At 38.6% G+C, this 26158-nt stretch overlaps 1 protein-coding gene across 1 annotated transcript in view; it reads right to left on the bottom strand.

The window, feature by feature from the left end:
- SLCO4C1 (solute carrier organic anion transporter family member 4C1) overlaps nucleotides 1-25676 on the bottom strand; it is a 78320-nt gene extending 52644 nt beyond the window's left edge. Inside the window, exons 1-2 of the mRNA XM_072736686.1 lie at nucleotides 25274-25676; nucleotides 21548-21811 (exon numbers count right to left, since the gene is read on the bottom strand). Coding sequence (XP_072592787.1) covers nucleotides 21548-21811; nucleotides 25274-25601 — 592 coding nt within the window. The 5' untranslated portion in view covers nucleotides 25602-25676. The remainder of the gene's footprint in view (nucleotides 1-21547; nucleotides 21812-25273) is intronic.
- Nucleotides 25677-26158: the final 482 nt, after the last annotated feature.

The raw sequence follows: 26158 nt of genomic DNA, 5'->3' as shown, positions 1-26158 counted from the left end.
CATATGACAAATGTCAACAACAAATCATATAATCAACATAAGATAGTAATAGATATTTCTCTAACATGATCAAATATATGGGCATATAGCCATAAATATATGGGCATGTATGTATAAAGTGTACATGTGTACAAATATACACACAAACATACTGCTAAAGTCAGAAGTAAGATAAGGATGCTCACCATCTTTGCAACTTTTCAGCATTGTTTTAGAGAGGGGGAAAGAAACTTAAGGCCCACAAATCAGAATCAAGAGGTAAAACCATCTCTATATGCAGAAATCGTAACTGTCTCTCTGGGACAATGAAAAAAATCAATGGAAACACTATTAAAACAGTAAGAAAACAAGTAATATATTTATAAATATAAAATTAATAAATAAAAGATCAGTAGGCATCACATATACAAGTTAGATGATGAGATGGAAGGAAAGAAAACAATTTACAATAGGAAAAATAAATTGAAGACACTTAGACATAAATGTGAACATCCGATGGGAAGCTTACGGTCTACCTAGTATCACAGCGAAGCAAGTGCAGTGAGACTGAACAAAAAATACAACTTGTCACAGAGGTGAAGTGCCAGGGAAAGAGTCTACCTACATTTGAACAGCAAGCGCTGGGTGTGGGAAGAAATTAAAAACTACATCATGATGAACATCCATCTGCAGCGGAGAGAATCCGGACTTGTCCAGAACAGGGTGCCAGTCCCTATGCTGCATTAATATTATATGAGAACTCCAAGGTGGCCCCCGAGATCCCCCATCCTAATTCACTTTTGATTCTGTTACTGTGGCGAAGAGTTTCCACAAGGAAAGTAATCAGGTAATCAGGTAATCAGGTAACTTAATCAGATCAGTAATCAGGTAACTTAATGAGAAGGGAGATTATCTGGTTGTGTTCAATCCAATCCTATGAGCCCCTTAAGGCGTGGAGGTTTTCTTGCTCTCGCAGGAGCATCAGTCATTAAAGTCTGAAGCCAAGGAGGGATTCTGTGAGCTGTTGCTGGTTTTAAACATGGAGAAGACCACATGCCAAGGAATGTGAGGAGCTTCTAGAAGCTGACAGCAACACTCAATGATGATCATCAAGGAAACGGAGATCCCAGTTAAACAATCCCAGAAAACCATCACTTCCAACAGTTTAATGAGCCTGGCAAAAGGATTCTTCTCTAGAGAGCCGCAAATGGGAATGCAGCCAGTGACACCCCAAGTTGCAGACTCTGAGCAGAGAGCTCAGCTGAGCTATGCCTGCCTCCTGACCCACGGACACAGTAAGATAAGATATCTGCGCTGTTTCAAGTTAAGTTCGCATAATATGTTATGCAGCAATAGAAAACTAATAAAGCACCTTACAAAAAGTTAACCAAGACATCTTACAAAAAGCTGCCTCATTCGAAGGTGAATAATAACCAAAAAGGAAAGGCAAAACACATGGCAGAGTGGTCTCCAGAAACATGACATTATGATGTTGATTTAAAAATTACCATATTGCCATAGTTTAAAAGTGATGACAACAATCGCTTCTTAAAATCAAAGACTGAAAACAGGGGATCCCTGGGTGACTCAGGGGTTGAGCGTCTGCCTTCAGCCCAGGCGGTGATCCTGGGGACCCAGGATCGAGTCCCACGTCGGGCTCCCTGCATGGGGTCTGCTTCTCCCTCTGCCTGTGTCTCTGCCCCTCTCTCTCTCTCTCTCTGTCTCTCATGCATAAATAAATAAAATCTTTAAAAAAGAAATGAAGGCTGATCAATAATTTAAAAAGGCAAAGAGCATCTCAGGAAAAAATTTGATGCAGAACTTTCAAGACTATTCTCTTATAAGGTTATTGGATTTTAAAGACGAAGAAGACTTATTTGTATGGTCTAGAAAAAAGACAGTCACTTATTAGAGGAAGTAAAAAAAAACACTTAGGCGGCATCAGACTTCTCTAGAGCAACATTAATCTTATAAAGCAAAGGAATGATTTAAAGAAAGGAATCAATGAAAGGTAAGGTGACTCATAAATCTTATACTCAAACTATCATTCAAGTATTTAGACAGACGACAAATATTTAAACATATTACAAATCTCATGGAATTAACCTTTCCTGAAGACAAAAACTACTAGAGGGTTCATTTCAGCCTATCAAGAAATATTTCCTTCTGAGATGCCACGGAGACCTGAAGGAGACCATTCATCGTAATGTTAAATTTATTAATTTGCACCTGTCATAAAACAGATTTTTAAACAGCTAGGCTTACCTATTACGTGCATTCTGTAGTATCATTAGTTGAGGAAAGTAAGTGAACCTAGAATTTCAACATCTAATGAGAAATCTAAAAGTTCTGGACAAAATACTTCCCACACTGATTTAAAAGCATGTGATTTGACAATACACCACAAGAGGGAGCGCCTACGCTGTTCGTAAACGGAGTGTTTCCAATAAAACTAATGCTCAGAACTTGACGTAATGGACAACCAGGGTCCAGACCTACCCACTACCATGTGCAGAGACTAAAGGCAAAAGGGAAAATGAAAAATCTCTATACCTAGCTATTTATAAGTTAAAGATAAAGCTCAGCCCAACCCACCTTCCCCCTTCAGAGGCCCAGAGCCTACTCCTTCCCAGGCTTTTACCTTCAAAACCTACAAGTTAAGAGACCATGGTTTCCTCTGGGCCCATCCTCTGCCAAGGGCAGGTCAGAAGGCTGCTGTCTGCAACGAGATTTCACTCCGCCAGTCACACTTTTTTTTTTCTTTTTGAATTTCTAGGAGGTACCCACATCTCCTGAGAAGCAGCATGATTTTCTAAGGAACCCAGTCTGCGTAAGTACCTGCGCCAGGTACTCTGAGGTGGCTAACATGAAACAAAAACAGCTTCTCTACCTCCCTTCCCAGGGAATGACTAATTTTCTTCCCCCCATGCCCCCCACCTCATCCCCTAGTGACTGCCCTGAAGGAGAAAGGGAAGCTGCTTTTCTTTAAACTTGGCCAGGCCTGAGTCTAAGCAGCATCTTTTGGCCTAGAGTATAGTTCATCCCCACATCCCCCTCCTACAACTTCTCTTCACTAATCTTGTTACCAATCTTTCCACAAACCCTTTTTTTTTTTTTTTTAAGTTTCTTTAAAGAGAAAATCAAGTTATGTTTGAGTTTAGGTGTCTGGGGCGGGGGGGGGGTCCCTCTCTGCACGTGGCTCTGGGCAGGGGCCTTCTTGCCCAGGGCTAAGGGCAGCTGGTAGCAGAAGATCAGAGAAAGCAGCAAGACAAATACTCTTCCTGAACGTGAGGAGCCACACTCTCAGGTGCACATTTACCTTGCCTGCCACAAGTGATGTAGGAACAGGATGTGAGCCAGGTGATAGAAGGACTTCTTGGGCTGCCGCTGTTCATAAAAATTGAGGGTTGAGGGGGTGGCAAGATGTTGCCCAAGGAATCCCGGACAATTCAGGACTCTATCTTTGTGGGAAATGAAAAGATCAACCTGCCTAGGATGCTAGCTAGCCTGCTCACTCACCTCCTATGGGGAACCGGAGTCAAGACAATGATTCTCTAAAAGAGCTGTAACAGCATCTACGTAAAGATGCTGGAAGCGAAAAGAGCAACCAGGCATATAGTATAGAAACAAGGAAAGTGAGAGAAGTAAATGATAAACACAGGAAATTTTAATCACATAAGGTGGTCGAAGGAGATAATTTAAGTTTCTAAAGAAAAGTCTCTAACATTATGGAATAAAATACTCAAAGATCTAATTTTTAAAAATGGGGATACCTGGGTGGCTCAGCGGCTGAATGTCTGCCTCCGGCTCAGGGCGTGATCCTGGAGCCTCGGGATCGAGTCCCCCATCGGGCTCCCCGCGGGGAGCCTGCTTCTCCCTCTGCCTGTGTCTCTCATGAATAAATAAATAAAATCTTCTAAAAATAATAATAATTTAGAAAATGCCCCTAACATCTAAAAATATGTATGGAAATCTATATACTTCAATCTCCATAACTGGGTGCCAAGAAAACATGGCATCAACAGTTGTCACCAACACATAACTTGGACTGGACTTTGAAGAGACACTCCAAATTGCACAGACCTATGGACTTTTGGCAATATTCTTTATAGAGAATGCCAACACTATAATATACAAAGTGTTACAAGGACTTGAAAATGACTTCAGAATACACAGGTGGCCAGAGGTTACCTGTGTACTATGGGATGGATACGAAATTCCAAAAATGTTAGTGAGCAACTTATGAATACACAAAAGGGAAACAACTGGAGTTACAAATATGAATAACACCTTCTGACAATATGCTAACCTTTCACTAAATATATCCTTAATTATTCAGACTGGATTGTTAAGGAGAGAAAAAAAAACTATATAAACAAATACTGTTATACTTTCTGGTGCTTCTCAACACTCAAGGCTTTCACAATCATTTCCTAACCTAATCTTCACAACAACTTTCTTTAATCATTTTTAAATGAGGAAACTGAAGCTCAAAGTCACTGCTGTGCACAGGTAGGTTTTTCTAACGTAACCCAATAATCCGATTCCTAGTCTTCTAATCCCCCAGTGTACGCTCCATGATCTCTGAGCCACAATTCAAGGAGCTGAACTATCACCCAGGGAGCTATAAAGCAAGATTTCCCCAAGTATATTTTATGGAACCCTAGGCTTTTGAGCATCTCCGTGAACTCTGGGCTTCTATGTCAAATTAGCGAAGGCAATAAATACCTATACTCATTTATTATTTCCTCCTCCTAGAAAGTAATAAGCATACATTTATACATAATATGATAGAGTTTTCACAACATATCATATATTTAAGTTACCTTTTTTTTTTCTCCATCAATGTGCAATATCTAGTAGAACAGGCTTATAAAACACACTTTGGAAGAATACTGGTTTCAAGTATGGTAAAGGGGCCAAGGGAATACAAAAAAACCTTAAGTAATTAAAATGTCTTTAATTTAACCCTGGCATGGATAGACTTAAAACTTACAGAGTCAGTTTTATCAGTGATCTCTTAATGATTCCTATTGCCAAGATTTAGGATTTTGCCTTTCACCCCTCTCATTTCTTCTCACCTTTGGGATGAACATCCACTATCACAAATGTAGAAACTGAGATGAGATGCCTGGGTGGCTCAGTGGTTGAGCATATGCCTTTAGCTCAGGGTGTGATCCCAGGGTCCTGGCATCGAATCCCACATCGGGCTCCCCACATGGAGCCTGCTTTTCCCTCTACCTATATCTCTGCCTCTCTCTGTATGTCTCTCATGAATAAATAAATAAAATCTTTAAAAAGAAGAAGAAACTGGGAAGATGACTCCCATTACCAATTTTAAACTTCCAGTGTCTCTCACGCTCCAGAACTGTATTTCTGATGTCAAACTTCTACCTCAAATGTCTAAAATAAAACTCATCATCATTCTCAAAACACCACCTTCTTTGATTTCCCAATATCTGTTTATACCATCTGTTTTCTAGTCATCAACCTTATAACATAAGAGTCATTCAACATTATATTCCTTGCCTAAAAGGAATATGGCCACATCATATGCTTTTCCTAATCATACCCATTGTTCAAGTCCAGCTCAAATTCCACTTCCCCTGACGCCCAAGGGAAAAGCTTTCTTCACTTACTACTATCCTTCTCCAGTCTGTGACTATGTACTCTGAAGTTCTAACTGCCTCAATGACTCACCAGGTTCTCACTAATCATGCCTTACTTATATTTGATCCTCATTTATGTTAATAGCAATAACAGTAATATTTACTGAGTGATCATCTTATGCAAGATCCTTCCCTATCATGTATAATCGAATCCCTAGAAACGACCTATGAAGGAAGTACCGTTACTTTTCACATATTACAAATGAGCAAAATCAGGATTAGATTAACTGCTTCCAAAATCTCTAAGACTAAAGAGCCTAATCTTTTAACAGATTCATCGCATGGTTAATGGTGACATAAAGCGAATTGGTTACTTAGATACTTTGGAATGAAAATTCAAAAAATTTCTATAAGGGATTCTATTAAGATGAAATAAAAAGACAAAAACTTTTAATATCATTTCTAACAGCCAATCTACTTATCTTATCTAAGATAAGTAGATTGCATCTAAGATTGTATCTAAGATACAAACCCCTAACCTAAGTGGCCATAACTCACAAGATAAGAAAAGTAGAATCCAACATACCGCGAAAGTCATAGGAATGACCACAAATGCATAAAACCTTTTTTAAAACATTAGAATATTCTATGTATAATCTCATACCAAGAAATTAGAAAATGTCTTAAAATAAAAATATTGGTTTAAACTTATATATAAAATTTGTATGAATCTATGACTGAAATAAATTGAAATGGAAATCAAAAGTCTACCTCTAAATGTCTTTTCTGGAGAATTGACATCAAAGCTCAATCAAAAATAATCAACCTGTGTGTTAAACGGTTTCAATATAGAGAAGAAAATATAAAGCTTCCCCATTTGTTATAAAGTACTAGCACTACTTCATTTCAAAACAGCAGTCATTTGGGGGCACTTGGGTGACTCGGTTGGGGTCAAACTCTTGGTTTCAGCTTGTGTTTTGGTCTCCAAGTGGTGAGACTGAGTGCTTGGCCATGAAGGTCCGCTTGGGATTCTCTCCCTGTGCCCCTCCCCCTGTTCTCTCTCTATCTCTCTCTCTCTCTCTCTCTCTCTTTCTCAAATAAATAATAAAACCTTTAAAAAAAATAGCAGTCATTTATAAGGAAAAACTTTAAGTCAAAATATTTTTTAAAGACAAATGCTAGAAAATATATATGGACTATTTTTTATGTATCAGCTAAGATTGCAGTAGAAGACAGACAAAAGGGATAACTGACGGAAATTTAACATTTTTTTTTTCTAAAGGAGAGTTAAAGGAACAAACAGTAGGTTCCAGTATCCCTAGGCAATTACCAAAACCGTGCAAAAACTGTAGTGTAGGTAAAGGCACAGCAACTTCTGCACCAACTCTAGTGGGGAACAGAGCAGGGAAATAAGCTTTACAACCTCTTTCTTTCCAATAGGCAAACTCTCATTGGCTAAACCCAACTAGAAGCCAGGTGGCAAAGTGCCAAGGCAATGTAGTCCATGGGGTTTATTCTATTAAACAGGTTGATAAAACAAGATGATAAAATGATTGACAGACCTGAAAGGACAAACAGATCATATCCAGCATTGTCCATTTTTTTGTTTTTCTGGTAGCTTAGCATTCATTTTTAATCTTTGTCCAGATAGAAAACATCTCCAACACAAGAAATCCACAAGAACCTATCACCAAAACATCACCCTGGGGTAATGTCAATCCAGTTACTCTCCCACCTGAACCCAACGCTGAAATGTTGGTAATCACCAGTGGTCTTCATATAATGGGCAGAGGAAGACAAGAACAATGGGACAATTAACAAGCTCTACAGTTCTTCCTTCCGTAGCTGGTCAGAAAGCCTGAGTTGACAAACATCGCTTGTTTCCCATCATCCAGGTTGTGTACCCTTTAGTACTTGCCTGTACCTCAACTGATCTGGGGCTTTACACAGCATCTGCAAGTCTTCAGCTGCTTTATCTCTCTCTGGTTGCCATAGTTATCCTTTTAACAAGTACTATTGGGTGTGAGAGTGTTAAGAAGCACCCAAATGAATTCCCTCAGTCCAAAACACATTTTTTTTGGATACTGTATAGAAAGAAAGAACGCAATATCCCTTTAGTAATCTAATTTCAGCCAGTTCAGTGACCATATTCTCTTCCTGTTGAGTATTTAAATAGTTCTTTAAAAATATAATTAGAGTTGTCTCAGCTTTAAGGGAATAATGACTGAGTTATCTGATGGAAGCTTTCATCCTGTGGGGACTAGGACTCAACAAGATCAAGGCAGAAAGCCAAAATTCTATAAATTTCTAAAAATTTCAATACAGAAGGAAGAGGCACTAATCCCTCGCCACTTCCTAGCTCCTTACTACCCTATGCGTTATAGCTATAAAGGATGCAGAGTGGTTTCTGTCTTATTTAACATATATACCATGTTCTATAGGGAAGAGAATTTTATGCTGCAAATTATAATACAATGGACATCATTCCAACAAGTCAGTAGTTTCTGGGTTTAGGGCACACAGTAAGACACACAGATGAATTTCATAAAAAAGGACTTTCTTACTATACTTCTTTTGCTGCATGTAAGTTTCTTGGTCAGAAGTGATGTTGTATAGGATATAATAATGATGAATAGAGCATTTTGTAAGGGAAACAGTGTTGAGTGTTGGTAGAGGCTTTGGGGGCAATGAAAAGAAATTCACATCTGGAATATACAGTTGAGTCAGGAGGATAATTTGCAACCAGGAAAGATACATTTTAACTGCCTTTGGGAATATTTGTTGCCCTGGAGAATACTGGCATATCAGAAGCTCTCAGAACTGGCCCCTATAGTTAAAAAATAAATCAGTCAATCTGTAGTGGGAATAGCTAGCGTAGTCTTGAGGAGGGAAAGGCATGTTTTTTAATCCATGCTTACGTCATTATGGCCACTTTTGACATGGTACGATTCCACAGACACTGAGTGACATTCACTATCCAGACCATCTTTTCTTCCTGAGAACTTCTTCCACAAAGGATATTCTCAAGTGAGCATTAACAAGTTGCAAAAACATCTTTACATTCATATACAAGGCAATCAGAACAAGGAGCATGCAAATCTGAGATGCTTGCCTACCTAATTACTTGTGCTTTCCAAACCTACTTGTGGGGGGCTTTGGTTTCTGTCCATGGGACTTAGAATTTCCCCACTTATAACATGTCAACTCGGTCTCTGAAACTTACTTGGGTAATGGAGCCAACCTTGCCTCTGAAGGGTAGCACAGCCACATAGTTTCTATCCAGTACAAATTATATCCTACAAGTCTTTTTGAATTTGCAAAAAATAAGGGTTACCATAAGAATGTAAGATTCGGCACATGTGTGTGGCTCAGTCCATTAAGCGTCCAATTCTTGGTTTGGACTCAGGTCATAATCTTGGGATTATGAGATCAAGCCCCGTACCAGGCTCCATACTCCACGCAGAGTCTGCTGGCGATTCTTTCCCTCTTCCTCTCCCTTTGCCCCCTCCCCACCTCACTCTCAGTGTATTGCTTTCAAATAAATATATAAATAAATACATAAAATCTTTTTTTTTAAAGAGTATATGATGAATTAAATTTCATAGCAAAATATCCTGGGTGTTAATTCAATTCATTAAAAAAAAAAAAAAACTGAAAAAGTAGCTACTGAAAATGATGAACAAATTATAACCCTGCATTCCCCCCCAAAAAATCAGTCTCATGTAGTAATAGTAGTACATAATATAAAAATTAAAATTAAAACCTGACAAATACAAAATATATATGCTCTAAATATTATAGTAATAAGATTTTTTAAAGAAATTAAGAAGTGCCAAAAATGAATTTGAAATGTCAGAATATAACAAATTAATATGAAAAACAATGGACAGAAATCATAGACTAAAAACAGTAATAAATGAAATTTAAATGCTACATGAGGTCTAGAGAATATGTTTCAGTTTGCAGTAATCAAAACTCTGTCACAAAAACTGTATCCTGGAAAACTTCATATTTAGCAAATGTAATAGACTTAGTTATTATGTCCTCTTAATACCACGGAGTCTCTTAAAAACTCAAGCAGGTAAAATACTTTTTATTATAACAATTAACTGCTTTTACAACACTGAAATTGGAAACATGACCAGCTTGATAACAAAATGGAGATAATAGGAAATATAATCTACAAAAAAAATGGCATGGCTACAGATAATTGTTCAAGAAATAAATGTTTTTCACATTATTCCCAGAGACTCCATGAGCAATTCAGTATTACTCAAGATCCTCAGAATTATTTCAATGAAGAAATCCTGTAAGTTTGGTTTTTTATTAACTTTTTGAAACAGTTCCTTCTTCCCATCTGCCCTCTTTCATGTGATGGGCTCTTCGGTGCCTTAGAGAGTGTCCCTCTCAATTCAACAAGTATCTACCAACTGTCTACCCAATGCCAGATAATATGTTGAACGATGGTGCATTTCTCAATGCTGAAACTCTTTTTTTAAATAATACATTTTAACATGCTACAGAGCTTTATGGGACATTGCCTTTCTGACCTCTTCCAATAACTCAAATAACAGACAGTAATGACATTGTGGGTGGCCAGTGGGTCTGTGCAAAGTATTCTGGATGGAATGAAAGGCGATAGGATGATTAGAGGTGGAAGAGACAACTGCTTCTCATCCAAATCATATAAAAGATAAAATTCAGAAGTCTTCTCTGAGCAACAAAGGTCAATTAAAACAGACTGTGGCATGGAGAAAAACAAGGCTCTGGCCATACTCATTGTTAATACCCATTAAATGAATTAAGATAGTACCAAGCAAATACTTTTAATTGGAAAATGTAGCTTAGAGAGAAGTACCTAAGGGTATGGCTCTCCCATTAGTCCAATATGCTTAATTAAGTCCAGAGAGAGTCATGAGGTTAAGAAAGATAAGACATACAACAAAACTAGGAGTGTGGTAATTGGCACATATACCTGAAACAATTAGATAACAAGCTGGTTTTTAAAACAGTTATACTACCAAATGAACCACTAGCCTCTTCTCGGGAGAATATGACTGAATGAGTATGAAAATGACCATTAGCTCCCAAATTTCTATAGGTAAGAAATAGGCTACTACAGATTCTAACCATCCAAGGAGTATATTCTCCATTTGCCCTCTTCGAATATAGCCAAAGACGATAAAAAGGACCAACAGAGAACACTGAGACGCTCCCAAGAAGCAGGTTTACTCAAGGAACAAGCATAACATCTTCCTAGTGGGATCTCAAGATTTCTCTGAACTAGTGACTGCTATGTATTTTCCCCTTTCCAATCAGTCTGATTATTGTGACAAATACATTTCTTATGTGTTTGGATTATTAAAGGAAAAAAATTAGTGCTAGTGCTAACAGGAATATAAAGAGAGTCAAAATTCAAAATATATCACAGATGAAAAACTTATTAACATTTAAAAAAAAATAGAAACCCATTAGGATCTAGTACTAGGTATAGAATTCTCAGACTTGACAACAAAAATGAAATCCATCAAAGGAAAAATTGATAAACTGAACTTCAAAATTAAAACTTTTGGTCTTGTGAAAAAAAACCCTGTTAAAAGTAAGAAAAGATAAGCTACATATTAGATGAAAATATTTGCAAATCATCTATCTGACAAAGATCTAGGACTTAGAATATATAAGCAGCTTTCGAAATTCAACAGTAAAAATTAAACTATCTGGTTAGGAAATGGGCAAAAAACATGAACAGACATTACATCAAGGTTAAACAGATGGCAAATGAGCATGAGCAAAGATGCTCAACATCATCAGATATCAGGAAAATGCAAGTTGAAGCCACAGTGAGATTTCATTGCAATCTATCAGAATGGCTAAAATAAAAAATAATAACGGCATCAAAGGATGGCAAGGATGGGATCACTCATTCTTTGCTGGTGGGCTATAAAATGGTATAGTCTCTCTGGAAAATAGTTTAACTGTTCTCAAAACAAAAACAAAAACAAAAACAAAAAAAAACTGAACTATTACATGACCCAGTTGTTTTACTCCTGAGCATCCAACCTAGAGAAATGAGAACTATGTTCACACAAAAATCTGTACAAATGTTCATAACTTTATTTGTAACAGCCAAACAACGGATCAGCTAAGATGTCCTTTCATAGGTGAATTGTTAAACAAACCATGCATAATACATCCATAAAATGAACTACTTAGTAATTAGCAATAAAAAGGAATGAACAATTGATAAACACAACTCCGATGAGTTTTTACAGAATTATTCTGAGTGAAAAAGCCAATTACAAAATGTTATATACTGCCCAATTACCAAAATATAGTAAAATCTTTAAATGTAACAATGTTAGCATGAGGTAATTTACAATAAAAAACTTTTTAAATATAAATACTCAACTTTATGAGAATGGTTAAAGTTTAAAATGGAATGTTATGCAAGAATAAGAATGCTCAAAGGTTACAAATTATACAAAATATATTAACTCTATAAGAAATAGGCACACTAAAAACATTAACATTCTCAACATTGCTTTCCTTGAGAAAAAATAATGAATTGCTTTTTCCTCTATTTCTTAGTATTATCCAAATTGTCCGCAATGATCCATATGTCTTCTCTAACCAGAAAAAATGTGTTAATAAAAAACACAACAAAAGAGGGCTGATTAAATAGGCTATTTATTAAAATGAATATAAAAGCATAAATATTTTGCAACTGTTTTTTAACATAACCATGTCCAATATATATTCTTAAACAAAAAGTAGGTATCTAAAAATTCAAAATGATGTTTCCTTAAAATGTACATTTAAATGCATAATGTATAAATGTGATGTAAGATGTATAAATGTTGGTAAGACGATGTGGATGTGAGTGTGCATGAGTATGTGTTAATGACTGTGTAATTTAAGCATGTGTATAATATGTGACTATTTATGAATATGTATATAAACATATATATACATTAAGAAGGCTAAACAATATCAGCAGTGGGTAATCCTAACTTGTGTTATGAAAATTTACTTCCTTCCTTTCTAGTTGCATTTATGCCATTTTCCCCCTTTTATCCCATTTCTTTTTGGTTTTGTTTGGTTTTAATCTTCTGAAGGGCCTGCAAAGGATGTACCATGTTTAAAATTAGATAAAAAAGGATAAAGAAGCACTTTGACTATTTAAAAAATAATATTTTAGTATAGTATTTTGAGTAGATTCATTTAAGCTGAGCTATACCAAATTTATTTTCTTACCACCTAAGAATATAGCTAAAACACTCCCTAAATATATTATTTTGGAAGTGTTGAGCCAGACTTTAGAGATTTACCAATATCAAGTGACACTGACCAAAAAAAAAAATATCATTTTGAAAAATTTTTAGTTGTTCATATGATTTTGTAACTATCACTGTTAATAACTAAACAAACCAAGAAAGATAGTTTTTGCTATCTTAAACAGTTCTCAAAAAAAAAAAAAAAATCTTGAACCATTACATGACCCAGTTGCTTTACTCCTGGGCATCCAACCTAGAGAAATGAGAACTATGTTCACACAAAAATCTCCATTACTTAAATAGCCATTACTTAATAATCATGAGATTATTATTATTCATTGCTACCATTTAATGAGCACTTACCATGCACCAGGCACTGCTTTATCACTGTATGTGTACAGTCTCCTATGAGGTAGGAGTTATTATCATCATCATAATTTATAGTAAAGCTTGTCCAGGGCCACACAGTTCTATCACACCACATTCAAGCAAAAATTTAAATTCAGCTTTGACCCTAATATTCCTGCTCAACTGCTGCATACTTCTACTCAATGTGATGTGCTCATAGTATTAAAATAAAGGGAAAAATACATTAAAACACACAATGGCTAATTGATGCATTTTTAAGAACAGTGACTTTAAAAATAGAATTTCCTCATTTCTTTCTTGCCACAAACCACATTCTTACCAACCTTTCTGAGGAAGCGACAAAAAGCATTGCTTAATAATTACCTCCCATACAGTATACCAGTAAGACACAACTATGCCTATGGTCGACTTGAATGCCTTATCAGAGCATTTCCTTTTATTTTATACATGAAAGCAAATAAAGGTAATCACTACTAAATAGTCTATCAAATCACTCTGCCATTTTAGCATCACCTTAGAAGCATGGTAGCTACACAGCGAAATCAACAGTTTAGCAAGCAATTAAGACCAAAAAACAAAAGTAGAGTATCAAAGCATTGTGTTACTATTTCTGAATATGCTTCTCGTTTTAGCTTCCTTTTTCCACACTGCAAATTTTTCAGATCCCAAATCTCACCCATAAAGACCGTCAATGCTTTGCCTCTGATACCTCTGATAACACAATTCCCCCCAATTCAGTGGCCAATGAAAGAAAGAAAGAAAGAAAGAAAGAAAGAAAGAAAGAAAGAAAGACAGAAAAAGAAAAACTCCCCATTACTCTTTAGGCCCAGTTTATATTAAAATGTGAACAGAGCATCCAAACTGCCTCTATCTGACATTAACTACTCTTACTGCCTTCTGTGGAAGGGAAGTCATTAGACTCCTACTATGCTTTCGCTGAAAGGATCCATTCATTCATTAATATATTTGACAACTCAACAAACCTTTGTTGAACTCCTACCATCCAACACAGGCTGTGCTAATGCTGGTCGTAATGAAGTTTCTAAATTCAACACAGCCTTTCAAAACCATATAAGACAGCATGAAACAGAATTCCCAAAGCCTGTTCTCCAAAACACTTCTCTGGAGCAGAAAACATAAAGTGAGCAGTAGAAGCAGAGTAAAGGAGGCAAGCGTTAACAGTGGGGTCTTTTGGTACATATCACATCCTCTAGCTAAAGATTCACAAACTGCATCAACTTTTACAGAGATGCATCAGAGACACTTAACTTCCATTTTCCCAAACTCATTGAACCATGGAACATATTTTTAATATATTTTATTTTTTTTAATATATTTTAAATAGCTTCAGAAACTGTGCTCTGCAGATCATACTTGGGAAATGCTGAGACATTATATTCTTTTGCTCAAGGGCATGCACTTATAAATCTCTATCTACAAATTATAGCTCTGAGCAGAAATGAGTTTGTGCTAACATGTCACTGACACATGCCTTCCTACTTAATTTTCTCTCTTAGTTTCCTCTATTTTAGAAGTGTGGTCATTTGAAGTCCAACAAAACTGGATACATTAAAGTATCTAGTATTCCATGACAGTTGTGAGACTTCTATTTTAAAGGAATTTATAAAGCAATAATCCTGAAATGAAAAGTAACCTCTATGTCCACAGCTGAGACTTTACAAAAATAATTAAGCACCAATTTGGACATATGTTTCCTCAAATGGACTGATAACCTGGGTAGCTTTAAAAAAATAAAATAAAATCCTGAGTCCTCCAGACTTGCTGAATCAGGATCCCCAAGGGGCATTAAATGATGGTAGCAAGCATCCAGGGTAACTCATATAATCCAGGAAATTTGGGGAAGACGAGGGATCCCTGGGTGGCGCAGCGGTTTAGCGCCTGCCTTTGGCCCAGGGCGCGATCCTGAAGACCCGGGATCGAATCCCACGTCGGGCTCCCGGTGCATGGAGCCTGCTTCTCCCTCTGCCTGTGTCTCTGCCTCTCTCTCTCTCTGTGTGACTATCATAAATAAATAAAAATTTAAAAAAAAAAAAAAAAAAAAAAGAAATTTGGGGAAGACGAAAGTGCCTTGAATATTAAAAACTGTGCTAGTTTCATCTGGAGCACTGACTACCCCTAAAACTTAATTCTAGCTCTTTTATTGTATGTATAGAATTTATAACTCTTTTGAATCATTTGTTTTATTACATCATTGTATCTCTAAGATATCTTTTTGCTTTTTATTCATTTGTTATAATAAAATTGAAATATAAGAAAAATAAAACTGATTTTTTATAAGGAAGAAGGAATATTAAGAAAGAAGGACACTCAGAGGCTCAGTGAAATTAAAGTACACTGTATTAAGTTAGCGATTGTAAAATTAGAAGATTCTTGGCCCTATGTCTTCTCCAATCAAGGCACGTATTCCATATTAAAAAAAATCCTTATGAAAGAAGATAAAATACAAAATAGTAACTAAAATTAAATCATATATTGAATCCCAAGCTAATTATTTTCCTAGCTCAACATTTTAATAGTCACCTTGCTTAGCAAACATCCTTTGGTACAGAATTCTTCCTGAAATACCAATCTAAAACATTAGAAATTTAGTGTTGAAGCAAATGGAAAGTGTTGAGAGCTATCTTTTCCTGAGGGGAAGGAATGGAAAAGAGAAACGTGAAAATAATACAACTTAGAAAAAGTTATCCAATTATTGGTCAACAGGGAAAAAGAGTTTCACTGGACTTAGTAATTACTTCTCCGTAATTTCTAAGTATTTACTAATGACCCCCACCCTCGCAAAGTCTCAAAGAGACAAAAAGATTATTGTCCATAACACCACACCATTAAATTAACACTCATTCACAAGGAATTAAAAAGTGGTTGGATGAAAACAAAATGTTATGTGGTAAAGATCTACTTTCACATGTTTACAATATCTTAAAGTTATATTAAAACATGTTATAACAAATTGATATATCAAAAGTGAGTGTCAAATATTATTTACTTGAAAATATTTTATGACACTATTCTATTTTCAGGCTACCATATATAAAAATTAGTCCTGAGAAGCATTTCTCTCAATTTTAATTCTTCTTCTTTTTTGTAACCAATAACAACCAAAACTTCCTTTGATAAATGTTATTATCTCCAAAGTTAATCACCCCAACCCTTAGGTAATCATAAAAGTTTCCCTTAAAACAATACTTTCCTGAACCTACTTAAATTTATTTTTTACAGAATAGAAAATTCAAGCTATTTCAAACAACTTTTCTACCTTTTGCTGACTCTTGACCTCCTTTTGTGTTTTTCTCACACCTGTGGAAATGATACATGCTTATCATATTTCATTTTGTTTTCCTCTACTTACCAACTATATTATATTACCTTGATCTCCTCTTACAGAGATATTTCATCCAAACTGAGCTCTGACTTTTCTCAAGTTCAAACAACAACAAAAAAGCACATAAAGGAAAACACTAACTCTCTCAATGTCCTTTTCAAATTAAATTACATGTACAACTTCAACTAATAAAATGATTTCTTAGTGTGAGGCTCTTTGGGTTATTTATTTTATATTACCTAACAAGATTGTACATGCCCTTGTTTCTAATTTATTTACAGAAAGTTTTCAACTCCTTTGTTTCCTTTTCCCACTGATCTCCAGTTTTCTTACACACTCTTCTTAGACTTGAACAAATCACTAAGAATTTTAGTTATAGAGTCTAAAATATGCAAAGGTGGATTAACGTTTTTGAACAGACAAGTTACTATTATTTTTAAAGATTTTATTTATGTATTTGAGAAAGAGAGTTGAGGGGAAGGGAGTAGAGAGGGAGAGGGGCAGAGGAAGAAGTACACTCTCTACTGAGCAAGGAGTTGGATGTGGGGCTAGATCTCAGGATTCTGGGATCATGACCTGAGCTGAAGGCAGACGCTTAATCGACTAAGCCACGCAGGCGTCCCACGTTATTATATGTTTTTAAGAAAAGTACAGATTAGGGATCCCTGGGTGGCGCAGCGGTTTGGCGCCTGCCTTTGGCCCAGGGCGCGATCCTGGAGACCCGGGATCGAATCCCACGTCGGGCTCCCGGTGCATGGAGCCTGCTTCTCCCTCTGCCTGTGTCTCTGCCTCTTTCTCTATCTCTCTGTGACTATCATAAATAAATAAAAATTAAAAAAAAAAGAAAAAGAAAAGTACAGATTATTATAATGGCTATTTAAAATTGGGGGGAAATGGTTTAAATTCATAAAAATAATCATGCAATATGTAAACACTTCAAAATGAATAAATTCATAAAAATATTGAAACTGTTCAATGTAGTTAATAAACCTATGAGAAATAAAAATTTAAAAACATTAAACAAGGCATAAAAACTACAGTTAGTTTTAGCTATTATTGAACTCTCTATGAAATCAGTATGAATCACTCACTTCACAGCTTGTCCTAAGGTTCTACATTGTAAAAGCAGGTATTTATGATATTTAGCATTCCTTCTGTTTCCAAATACCTGGGTTCCTTTCTTTAGATATGTAATGTGGTTTCAGTCCTGAGTTTTGTATCTGCTATATTGTAAATACCTATATATTAAAGAAAACCTTCAAGGGAAAAAAATGCAAAAATTCAAAATAGCAACGAGGCATTTTTACATATTGACTCTGAGAGAGTACCATCGCTTCCTAAAAGTCAATGTGGCATTATCTACCAAAAATTAGAATGAGGAAGCCCTTCAAACCCAATTTGAGCACTTCTAGGAATGAAAACTAAAGAGTAATTCGTACACTTATATAAACATGTTATGTTCAAAAACATATATTACAACATATATATAATACGCAGTTCACACTAATTCCAAACCTGATTTCTCAACTTCCACCCCTAATGCCATTCTTCTACATTCTAGTGAATGGCCCCAGTTGGTCAAGCCAAATACCAAGGAGTCATTAATCACTCCTCTTCTGTAATCAATCTACCAAAAAGTCCTATCTCTTTGTCCTTGAAAATATATTGAGAATCAGTCACTCCTTTAGATCCCTACTGATACCAACCCAGTCTGACTACCTTTATCTCTCACCTGGACTCTAGTAAAAACCTCCTAGCTGATTTTCTCCCATTTACTCTCATTCTTCAGAACAAAAGAAGCTAAAATGATCATTCTGAAACATAAGATCATGCACTTTCCTATGGAAAACTTTCTCTTTCTCTGGGCTCCTGGGCGGCTCAGTTCATTAAGTATCTGCCTTCTGCTCAGGTCATGATCTTGGGGTCCTGGGAAGAGCCCTGTGCATAGTAGTAGTCAGTAGTTGAGCTCCCTGTTCAGTGGGGAGTCTGCTGCTCCCTCTCCCTCGGCCCACCCTCCACACACACACACCCCCACCGCCGATCATGTGCTTCCTGCCCTCTCTCAAATAAAAAAAATATTTTTTAAAAAATAAAAGGAAAACTTTCTCATGACTTCCCACTGCACTTAAAGGAAAATGTTAATCCCTCATGCTGGTGTCTACCTATCTCTCTAAATTCATCTCATGCCATGTCCTCCCCTTGCTTTGGTCATGCTGGCCAAAGTGATGATTCCTAAAACCTACCAAGCTCTTTCCTCCTCCAAGGCCCTATATTATGCTTTTCTCCAGCCTGGAAAGCATCTTTGAAAAGTGGGTCCTCGTTATCCAGTTATTATCACAACGGCCTTCCTTTGTCTACATATCTTCCCTTTTATACCCTATTACTCCATATTATTTGTTCCCTTAATCTTCAAATATCTTGTTTATTTGCTTATCAACTTTGTATTTCTTCCCACTACTGCATAAAATCCTAATGGCATGTAACTGTTTTTATTGTTTTATTACACCATGTACAGTCTGTATCAATAAATATTCATTGTATGAGTTTTGATTTCCATTTGCCGATGATAAGCTATTATTTAAATTATGAGTCTAATGTAGACTAAAAACCTCACATATTAGCCAATCCCTCTATCTAATCAACTTCAAGTAAAGTAATAAAAAATATCACTAAGACATATCAAATGGAACTTAATGAAAACTTGCAGAGTACACCATAATGTACTAAAAGTTTGTGACCTGGTTTTAGCAATCTTCTTGGCTTTATCTCTAGCCCCCATTCACACACCTTAATTTGTGGTCATTTCCCATTGGGAAATAGAAATTGTTCAGATTAGCTGCAATTCAAAGTGTGTACAGCAAAGACATGAAGCTAGGAAGATTGCTGAAGGAAGATCAGGCTTTAGTACTCGAACAGGTGTTATGTTTTTGGTTAGAGTCAGAGATTTTATCAAAGTTCATATAGTTAAAGAACAAGTAAGGCATATGATCAACCGCAAGAGTGAGGACTTTGATTTAGTACAAAGATTACCACATAAATGCTAAAAACACGGTATTTTCGCTATCATGGAATTGGTATCATGTTTCTTATGTGACAGACTCAAGTTTAGATTTTACTTTACTGTTGAATTTCAGAGGTGTCTTACTAAAACCTAGTGTGCCTTGTTCCTAAAACTACCTCCAATGAAATTATGTGACATTGGCCTTACAAAATCTTGTCCGATCTTAGATAATGTACTAGAATCTATAGAAGTGATCTTTCCACTGATAACATACTTTCCTTATCTCATGTACTCCAAAGTCTACCACACTTTGAAAACACCCTCTATTGGAAAATAAATAAATAAATAAATATAAATTTTAAAAAAACCTCTATTGGTCCTATTTGCTTGCATATTCTATTTCTATTTCCAAAATAAAGTCAGCTTACCTAATAAGCATACTCCCAAAACCACACTGCATAATTGTTAAAAATATTATTGTTAAGTTGTTAAAAATATTTTCCTATTTGTTGTCATTCTATAATTTGGAAGTTGGTCTTAGGAATGTTAACACTTTAGGGGCACCTGGGCATCTGCCTTTGGCTCAGGTCATGATCCCATGATCCCAGGGTCCTGGGATCAAGTCCCACATCAGGCTCCTCCCAGGGAGCCTGCTTTTCCCTCTGCCCACGTCTCTGCCACTCTTTATGTCTCTCTCATGAGTAAATAAATAAAATCTTTAAATAAAAAGGAATTTTAACACATTAATATGTGGAGGCCGAGAAAAATTAAGGCCATCCCACCTAAAGTTTACCATTAGCACAAGTACAGCCATCTTAGGCCCCTGTGAATAAGAGCTGAACTTTAAGGGGAAAAAGCGCAGAATGTCCTCAATGTCCTCGGCAGGTAATCCCATATCAGAAAGACAACAGAGCCCAAGCCCATGGTAGAAAGTCCCATCTTAGAATTCTTCCATCCCTTCTGGAGGTCCCCTAGACCAGCCTATAAAAAACCCAGCTGTAACCCACTTCGGGATCCAAGTCCCTGCTCCGCTGTGTCGGATACACTTGGACCCAAGCTTGAGCTTGTAAATAAACCCTCGTGTGTTTGCATCGGTGTCGGCTCCTTGGTGGTTTCTTGGATTTGCGATCTTGGGCACAACAAATATTAGTTTTCAATATTAAAACTCACAAATGTAACAACCTTAACCTTTTAAAAAGAATGCCTATATTGCGGCAGGCCTCAATTCTCCTTTCTTCTTACCCTAAGCCTTTTCTTCACTTACCTAACTCCTGAAAAGTTCATTTTATAGCTCTCTTTTTCTCAATATTTGCTATTAATAGTCCCAGGAAAGACAATAAAAATGTTAAGGACTTCATTAGCATATCTCTCTGGCTCTATGTAATTGTTTTCCCATTAAAAATGATTCTTTGGCAGGGAGGAGGAGTAGAAATACAGTCAAATTTCCTTTTGAGTCTTTGAATAATGTACTTCTCAACTAACCAGAGCAACACATTAGATAACTCATGAAGTTCTGAGTCTCTAAACTACAGTCATAAGTACAGCTAGCTTCAGTTTCTAGGGAAACTTAGTTCTCCTATAAATTTCACCTCTCTTTAACTCAGGAATCAGGAATCAACATGTCCAGGGGCAGACCTGTAAGCTCAGCAAATAAAACCACAAAGGGGAAGTCTATAGGTCTTAGAACCCCAATGAGGTTACAAGCACAAACAAAATCGATCATTGCTTTTTGAGGAGGACTGTGCGTAATTTGGGGAATGAGTTTCAAAGGATTAATAATGCGAATAAATTCTGAATAATGCATTCTCGATAATCTCCTATTTTACACAATTCACATCAAAACAAAGCAGTAAGCAGTGGAGGAGACGAAGTCTGTACCCTACTGACCTGTACAAAGTAGTTGGAATACAGAGTTAAAAGCCTTATTTTACAATACTTCTTAAATTAAAACGAAAACAAAACAGGAACTTACCTTCAAAAAAAGACCCCAATTGGTATCTTCCACTAAAAAATTTTGGCATTGAAAATACAAGGGCTCCCAGTCCTATCATAAAGGATGCAAATGCAAGCCATCTTGGTTTGTGTCCTCTTTCGCCAAAGAATGACACAAATAAAGATAACAAACAGAATGAGATATCATAGCTTGATGATATCAGGCCCGTCAGAGAACTCTTCATTTCATAGCGCTTCTCAATAGTGGAAATGCTAATATTTACGAGGCCATTTACTACAACACCTAAAAAGAGAGAAAAGAAAACATAAGTGGGTGATTTTTATTAACTTTACCATATGGGTTACAATTTTTAACACAGCATACTAACATTTGGTTGCAACTGAAGTTTGGCTATGAATTTATTTTGATTTTTTTGTTGTTGTTGTTAATGTACCAATTCTGAAAGTCTCAAAGTTTCAAGGCTAGCAATGCAAACATACTTCCTTAAAAATCAGTTTGCTTTTAAATGGTATACTTGTGAATTTTCAAGTGTCCATAAAATCGATGCTTACCACATACTAAATTGTAGCTAAGTTCATTTTTTCTCTATATGACAAATAAAAAATCATGAGTCCAGTTCACTAGAGAGACTCCAAGAGTAGCATACTCTCATACACCTCACCCAGAAGAGTATAAAAAGTTCAAGGGACTCAAGAGGTCATTAAAGTAACGCCCAATTGTGTCCCAGGTTGTTCAATTATTAAACATGTTTATATATAACTAGAGATGCTTCACTTAGTCTTATGAAAGGTGAAATTGAGCTCTCACACCTCTTTTCCTCTAACACTTTTATAGACATGAAAATTATAGTTTAAAAGATCTGAGAGCAAAAATAAACACACGCTATCTAAGTCATTTCAACCACTGGCAGTCTAAATCATATGCAAAAAAAATTAAAAATATACACTTCATTGCTAATTACAACTCTGATGGAAAATACAAGGTACACAAGGTAAAGCTGGAAATCTAACTGTGAGTGGCTTAACAAAAATATCCCCTCCGTTAAATTTACAGGAGTTTAAACATCATTATAAATTGAAAATAAAAAGCATTGGATCAAAATACAGTTTTTAACTAGTTACCCATTTACTTAAGAAGATATCATGCATTTTCATTCATTCCTTAACAGAGTACACACAAGCCATGATTTCTATATCCTCTTTAAACTTTGCTTTATCAAGATTGTAACTGGAATATATGTCAAGAAAATTGATATAATAAATTCTAAAAGTCCTAACAGGATTTTACTTTTTTTTTCATGATTTTACTTGTATGCCAGTTTAATAAGTCAAAAGCCAATTTGTGATTCTTGAAATTTAAAAGTAAAGTGTCTAATGTACCTGGGAATGGCACGCTTATGAGATAAATTTACCTAAGATTATGAAAATCACCTCCTCCCCACCCCACCCCCCCAAAAAAATCAACTCTCCAACACACTTGCTATACTGATTACAGGTCCATCATGAAAAACTCAGTTATGATAAAACTTCTCTAAGTAAACTTATAAACTCTTGGGGGGGGGGGGGGCGTGGATAGCATTTTAAGCCTAAGCATACCACTCTGAATTCTGTTACAGAAGTTCTAAGAACTCTCCCTTTTAAAAAGGAATTTCATGAAATATTGCATACTACATGTCTCTATTGTACATATATGAAAATAGGACGCATGTTAGAAGGTAAGGTGCTAAGAGAAATCCTGTTTATCTTTGAGAAATTCTGAGTTAAGTAAACTACCCTGACACGTTTGGGGTTTTTGTTTTTCCCCAATCAAATGCTTCTTAATATACCATGGAAATGGACCTCCCAAGGATCATGTCTGAGAAACGTGGTAATGATCCAAACTTAGATGGTAATAATTCAACTTTAAACTGAAACAAGAACTTATTGGGTCACCTTCATCTAGGATTATGCTTCTTAAATTGGGAGCCTCTGGGTAGATGCAGCTAGTGGCTAAGGGGCACAGTTTTCTAGGAGTGCCAATAACCTTTGCTAATAATCTTATTTTATATTACATGGAAGTGCTCTGGAACAAATCATGTATTCTGGAACACAGAAATTTAAGAATATGTTTTAAGGTAAGACAAAGTTTACGTGTGTCCAACTTCTTTGAACTTTGCATTCCTTTGGCACTGAAATGTCTCACCACAGATTTTGGACAACTAAGACCAAGGCATTGAGAGAAGGCGAACTTGCGTGGGGACCAGAGAGGTGGAAAGGGAAATAACTTCTTGGCTCAAAGCAATCGTTGGCAGAAGAGCTGCAGTTGACTTGCAACCAACGTTAACTTCCTTAATCTATATGTGCAATAGCGAGGGGCCCTGAGTAAGGGGAGCAGGAATAAGAAGAGAGAGAATGTATTTAGATTTACTCTTCTGTTAATCTTTTAAAAAGAGTGTCTCCAAAAAATAATAAAATAAAATAAAATAAATAAAATTAAATAAAATAATGAAATAAAATAAAATATAAAGTAAAATAAAAATAAAATAAAATAAAATAAAAAATAATAAAATAAAATAAAATAAAATAAAATAAAATAAAATAAAATAAAATAAAATAAAATAAAATAAAATAAAAAAGAGCATCTCCAACTCCTCCCTCTCCCCAAAACTATTTCCCGGATGACTTTTCTTCCAATCAGCTCTGGGTAGCCTCTTTAACCAAATACTTTGAAACTAGGGTTCCATTGACCCAAGAAAATCTACAGGCCATCAGATTCTGAGTTGCAGCATTTATTTCCTTCAGGGTGCTCCATCTGGTACCCCCTCTCCTCGGGTCTGTCACCTTAGGGCACCTGCCCGTTTCTTTCTTTGACCCCGTGCATCAGGCAACTCAGCAACACCTGCACCTTCTCGAGGCTTTCTTTCCCGGGAGCCGCTCCTCCTCTACCACTCACTCCTCCAAACCAGGTGTAGACCGCAAACTCCCAAGGGTATAAACGTGGACTTTATCCGTCACTCCCAAGGGACCCTAAAGGAGCTCCCGGAACAAAACAGATCCTGCCCAGCTCCGCGTTTCAGAAGCCTCGCCTTTCCGCGAGGTCTGCAGCCTCTGCTTGAACATCCCGGGGCTGTGGCTGTACCTGCACCTGCACCTGCACCTGCACCTGCACCTCCGCTCACGCCTCAACCTAAACACTCGCGAAGCACGAACGCTGCCCCCGAGCCCCTTCCCCAACTACCCTACCCCCCCTGCAAATTGACCCTTCCTTTCCAGAAACAATAGATTTACACACACACCCAAAATAAGTAAATAAACGAATATCCCTTTAGCGAGGAGTTTTAGCTAAATCGATAGGCGGCCGTCGCACAGAACGGTTACCCCAAGTGTAAACCGACCATTCCCAAGCCGAGGCTCCGGTAATTTCGACCTTCCTGGAAGGAATCGAATCGGGGAAACTGAGGTAGAACAGAAACGCAAAAAGGGGGGAGGGGGGGGAGTCGTACGGCCAGTGTGAAAAGTCGCTACTGAGGAAGAGCTGCCCCGGCTGGCGCCCCGCCCGCTGCACTTCGGTGGCCGGCGGCCGCAGGTCCCCAGTCGGGGCTGCCGCGCACCTGCCCCCGCCCCGCGCACCTGCCCCCGCCCCGCGCACCTGCCCCCCGTGCACCTGCCCCCCCCGCCCCCGCGCACCTGCCGCGCGCCCCGCACCTGCCCCGCGCGCCCCCTCGCCCCCGCCGCGCCCCGGCCGCCCCGGCGGCGCCCGCACTACCTTGCGTGAGGGCCAGGAGGCAGTAGTAGAGCAGGAAGCCCGGAGGCGTGTTGCAGCGCTGGAGGCTCCGCGGCTGCAAGTCCCCGCACCCGCACGGCCCCTCCTCAAACTCGGCCAGCGGCTCGGGCCCGGGCGCCTCTCGGGAGGCACGGGGGCCTGCGGCCGGCGACGGGGGCGACGGGGGCCCCGCGGGCGGCGCGGGCGGCGGCCGGGCGGTGGGCGACAGGTCCGACACCTCCACGTGGGAGGGCGACGCCGGCGGGCGGCGCGGGGGCTCCGGGCTGGAGGCGACGAAAGCCGGGTTCTCGATGCCGCCGCCGCCCTGCATGGTCGTGCCGCGCTCTCCGCGGCCCCGCGCGTCGGGGCGCCCGAGACACCGGGCCGCTGGCTCCGCCCCCGCGCAGGTGGCAGCGCCCCCGTGCGGGCCCCGCCCCGCCCCGCCCGACCTAGGCCCCGCCCCGCCCCAGGCCCCGCCCCAGGCCCCGCCCCAGGCCCCGCCCCTACCCCGAGCTAGGCCCCGCCCCCGCCCGAGCTAGGCCCCGCCCCGTCCCGGGCCCCGCCCCTGCCCCGAGCTCGGCCCCGCCCCCGCCCAGCTAGGCCCCGCCCCTGCCCCGAGCTAGGCCCCGCCCCCGCCCCGAGCTAGGCCCCGCCCCCGCCCAGCTAGGCCCCGCCCCGTCCCGGGCCCCGCCCCTGCCCCGAGCTAGGCCCCGCCCCCCCGCCGCCCCGCCCCCGCCGCGGGGACCCTCCGCCGGGAGCTCGGCCCCCACCCCCGCCCCCACCCTGCCCTCCATCCCCCCCACCCCCCCGCAGTCCGCGGGCCTCCAGAGCCCCCTCCGCTGCCACCGTTGCCCCGGGAGATCCTTCCAGAAACTGTCCCGCGGGTCC

This window comes from Vulpes vulpes, chromosome 14, assembly GCF_048418805.1.
Source record: "Vulpes vulpes isolate BD-2025 chromosome 14, VulVul3, whole genome shotgun sequence".
NCBI lineage: Eukaryota > Metazoa > Chordata > Mammalia > Carnivora > Canidae > Vulpes > Vulpes vulpes.
This window is presented reverse-complemented; position numbering and strand designations above follow the sequence as displayed.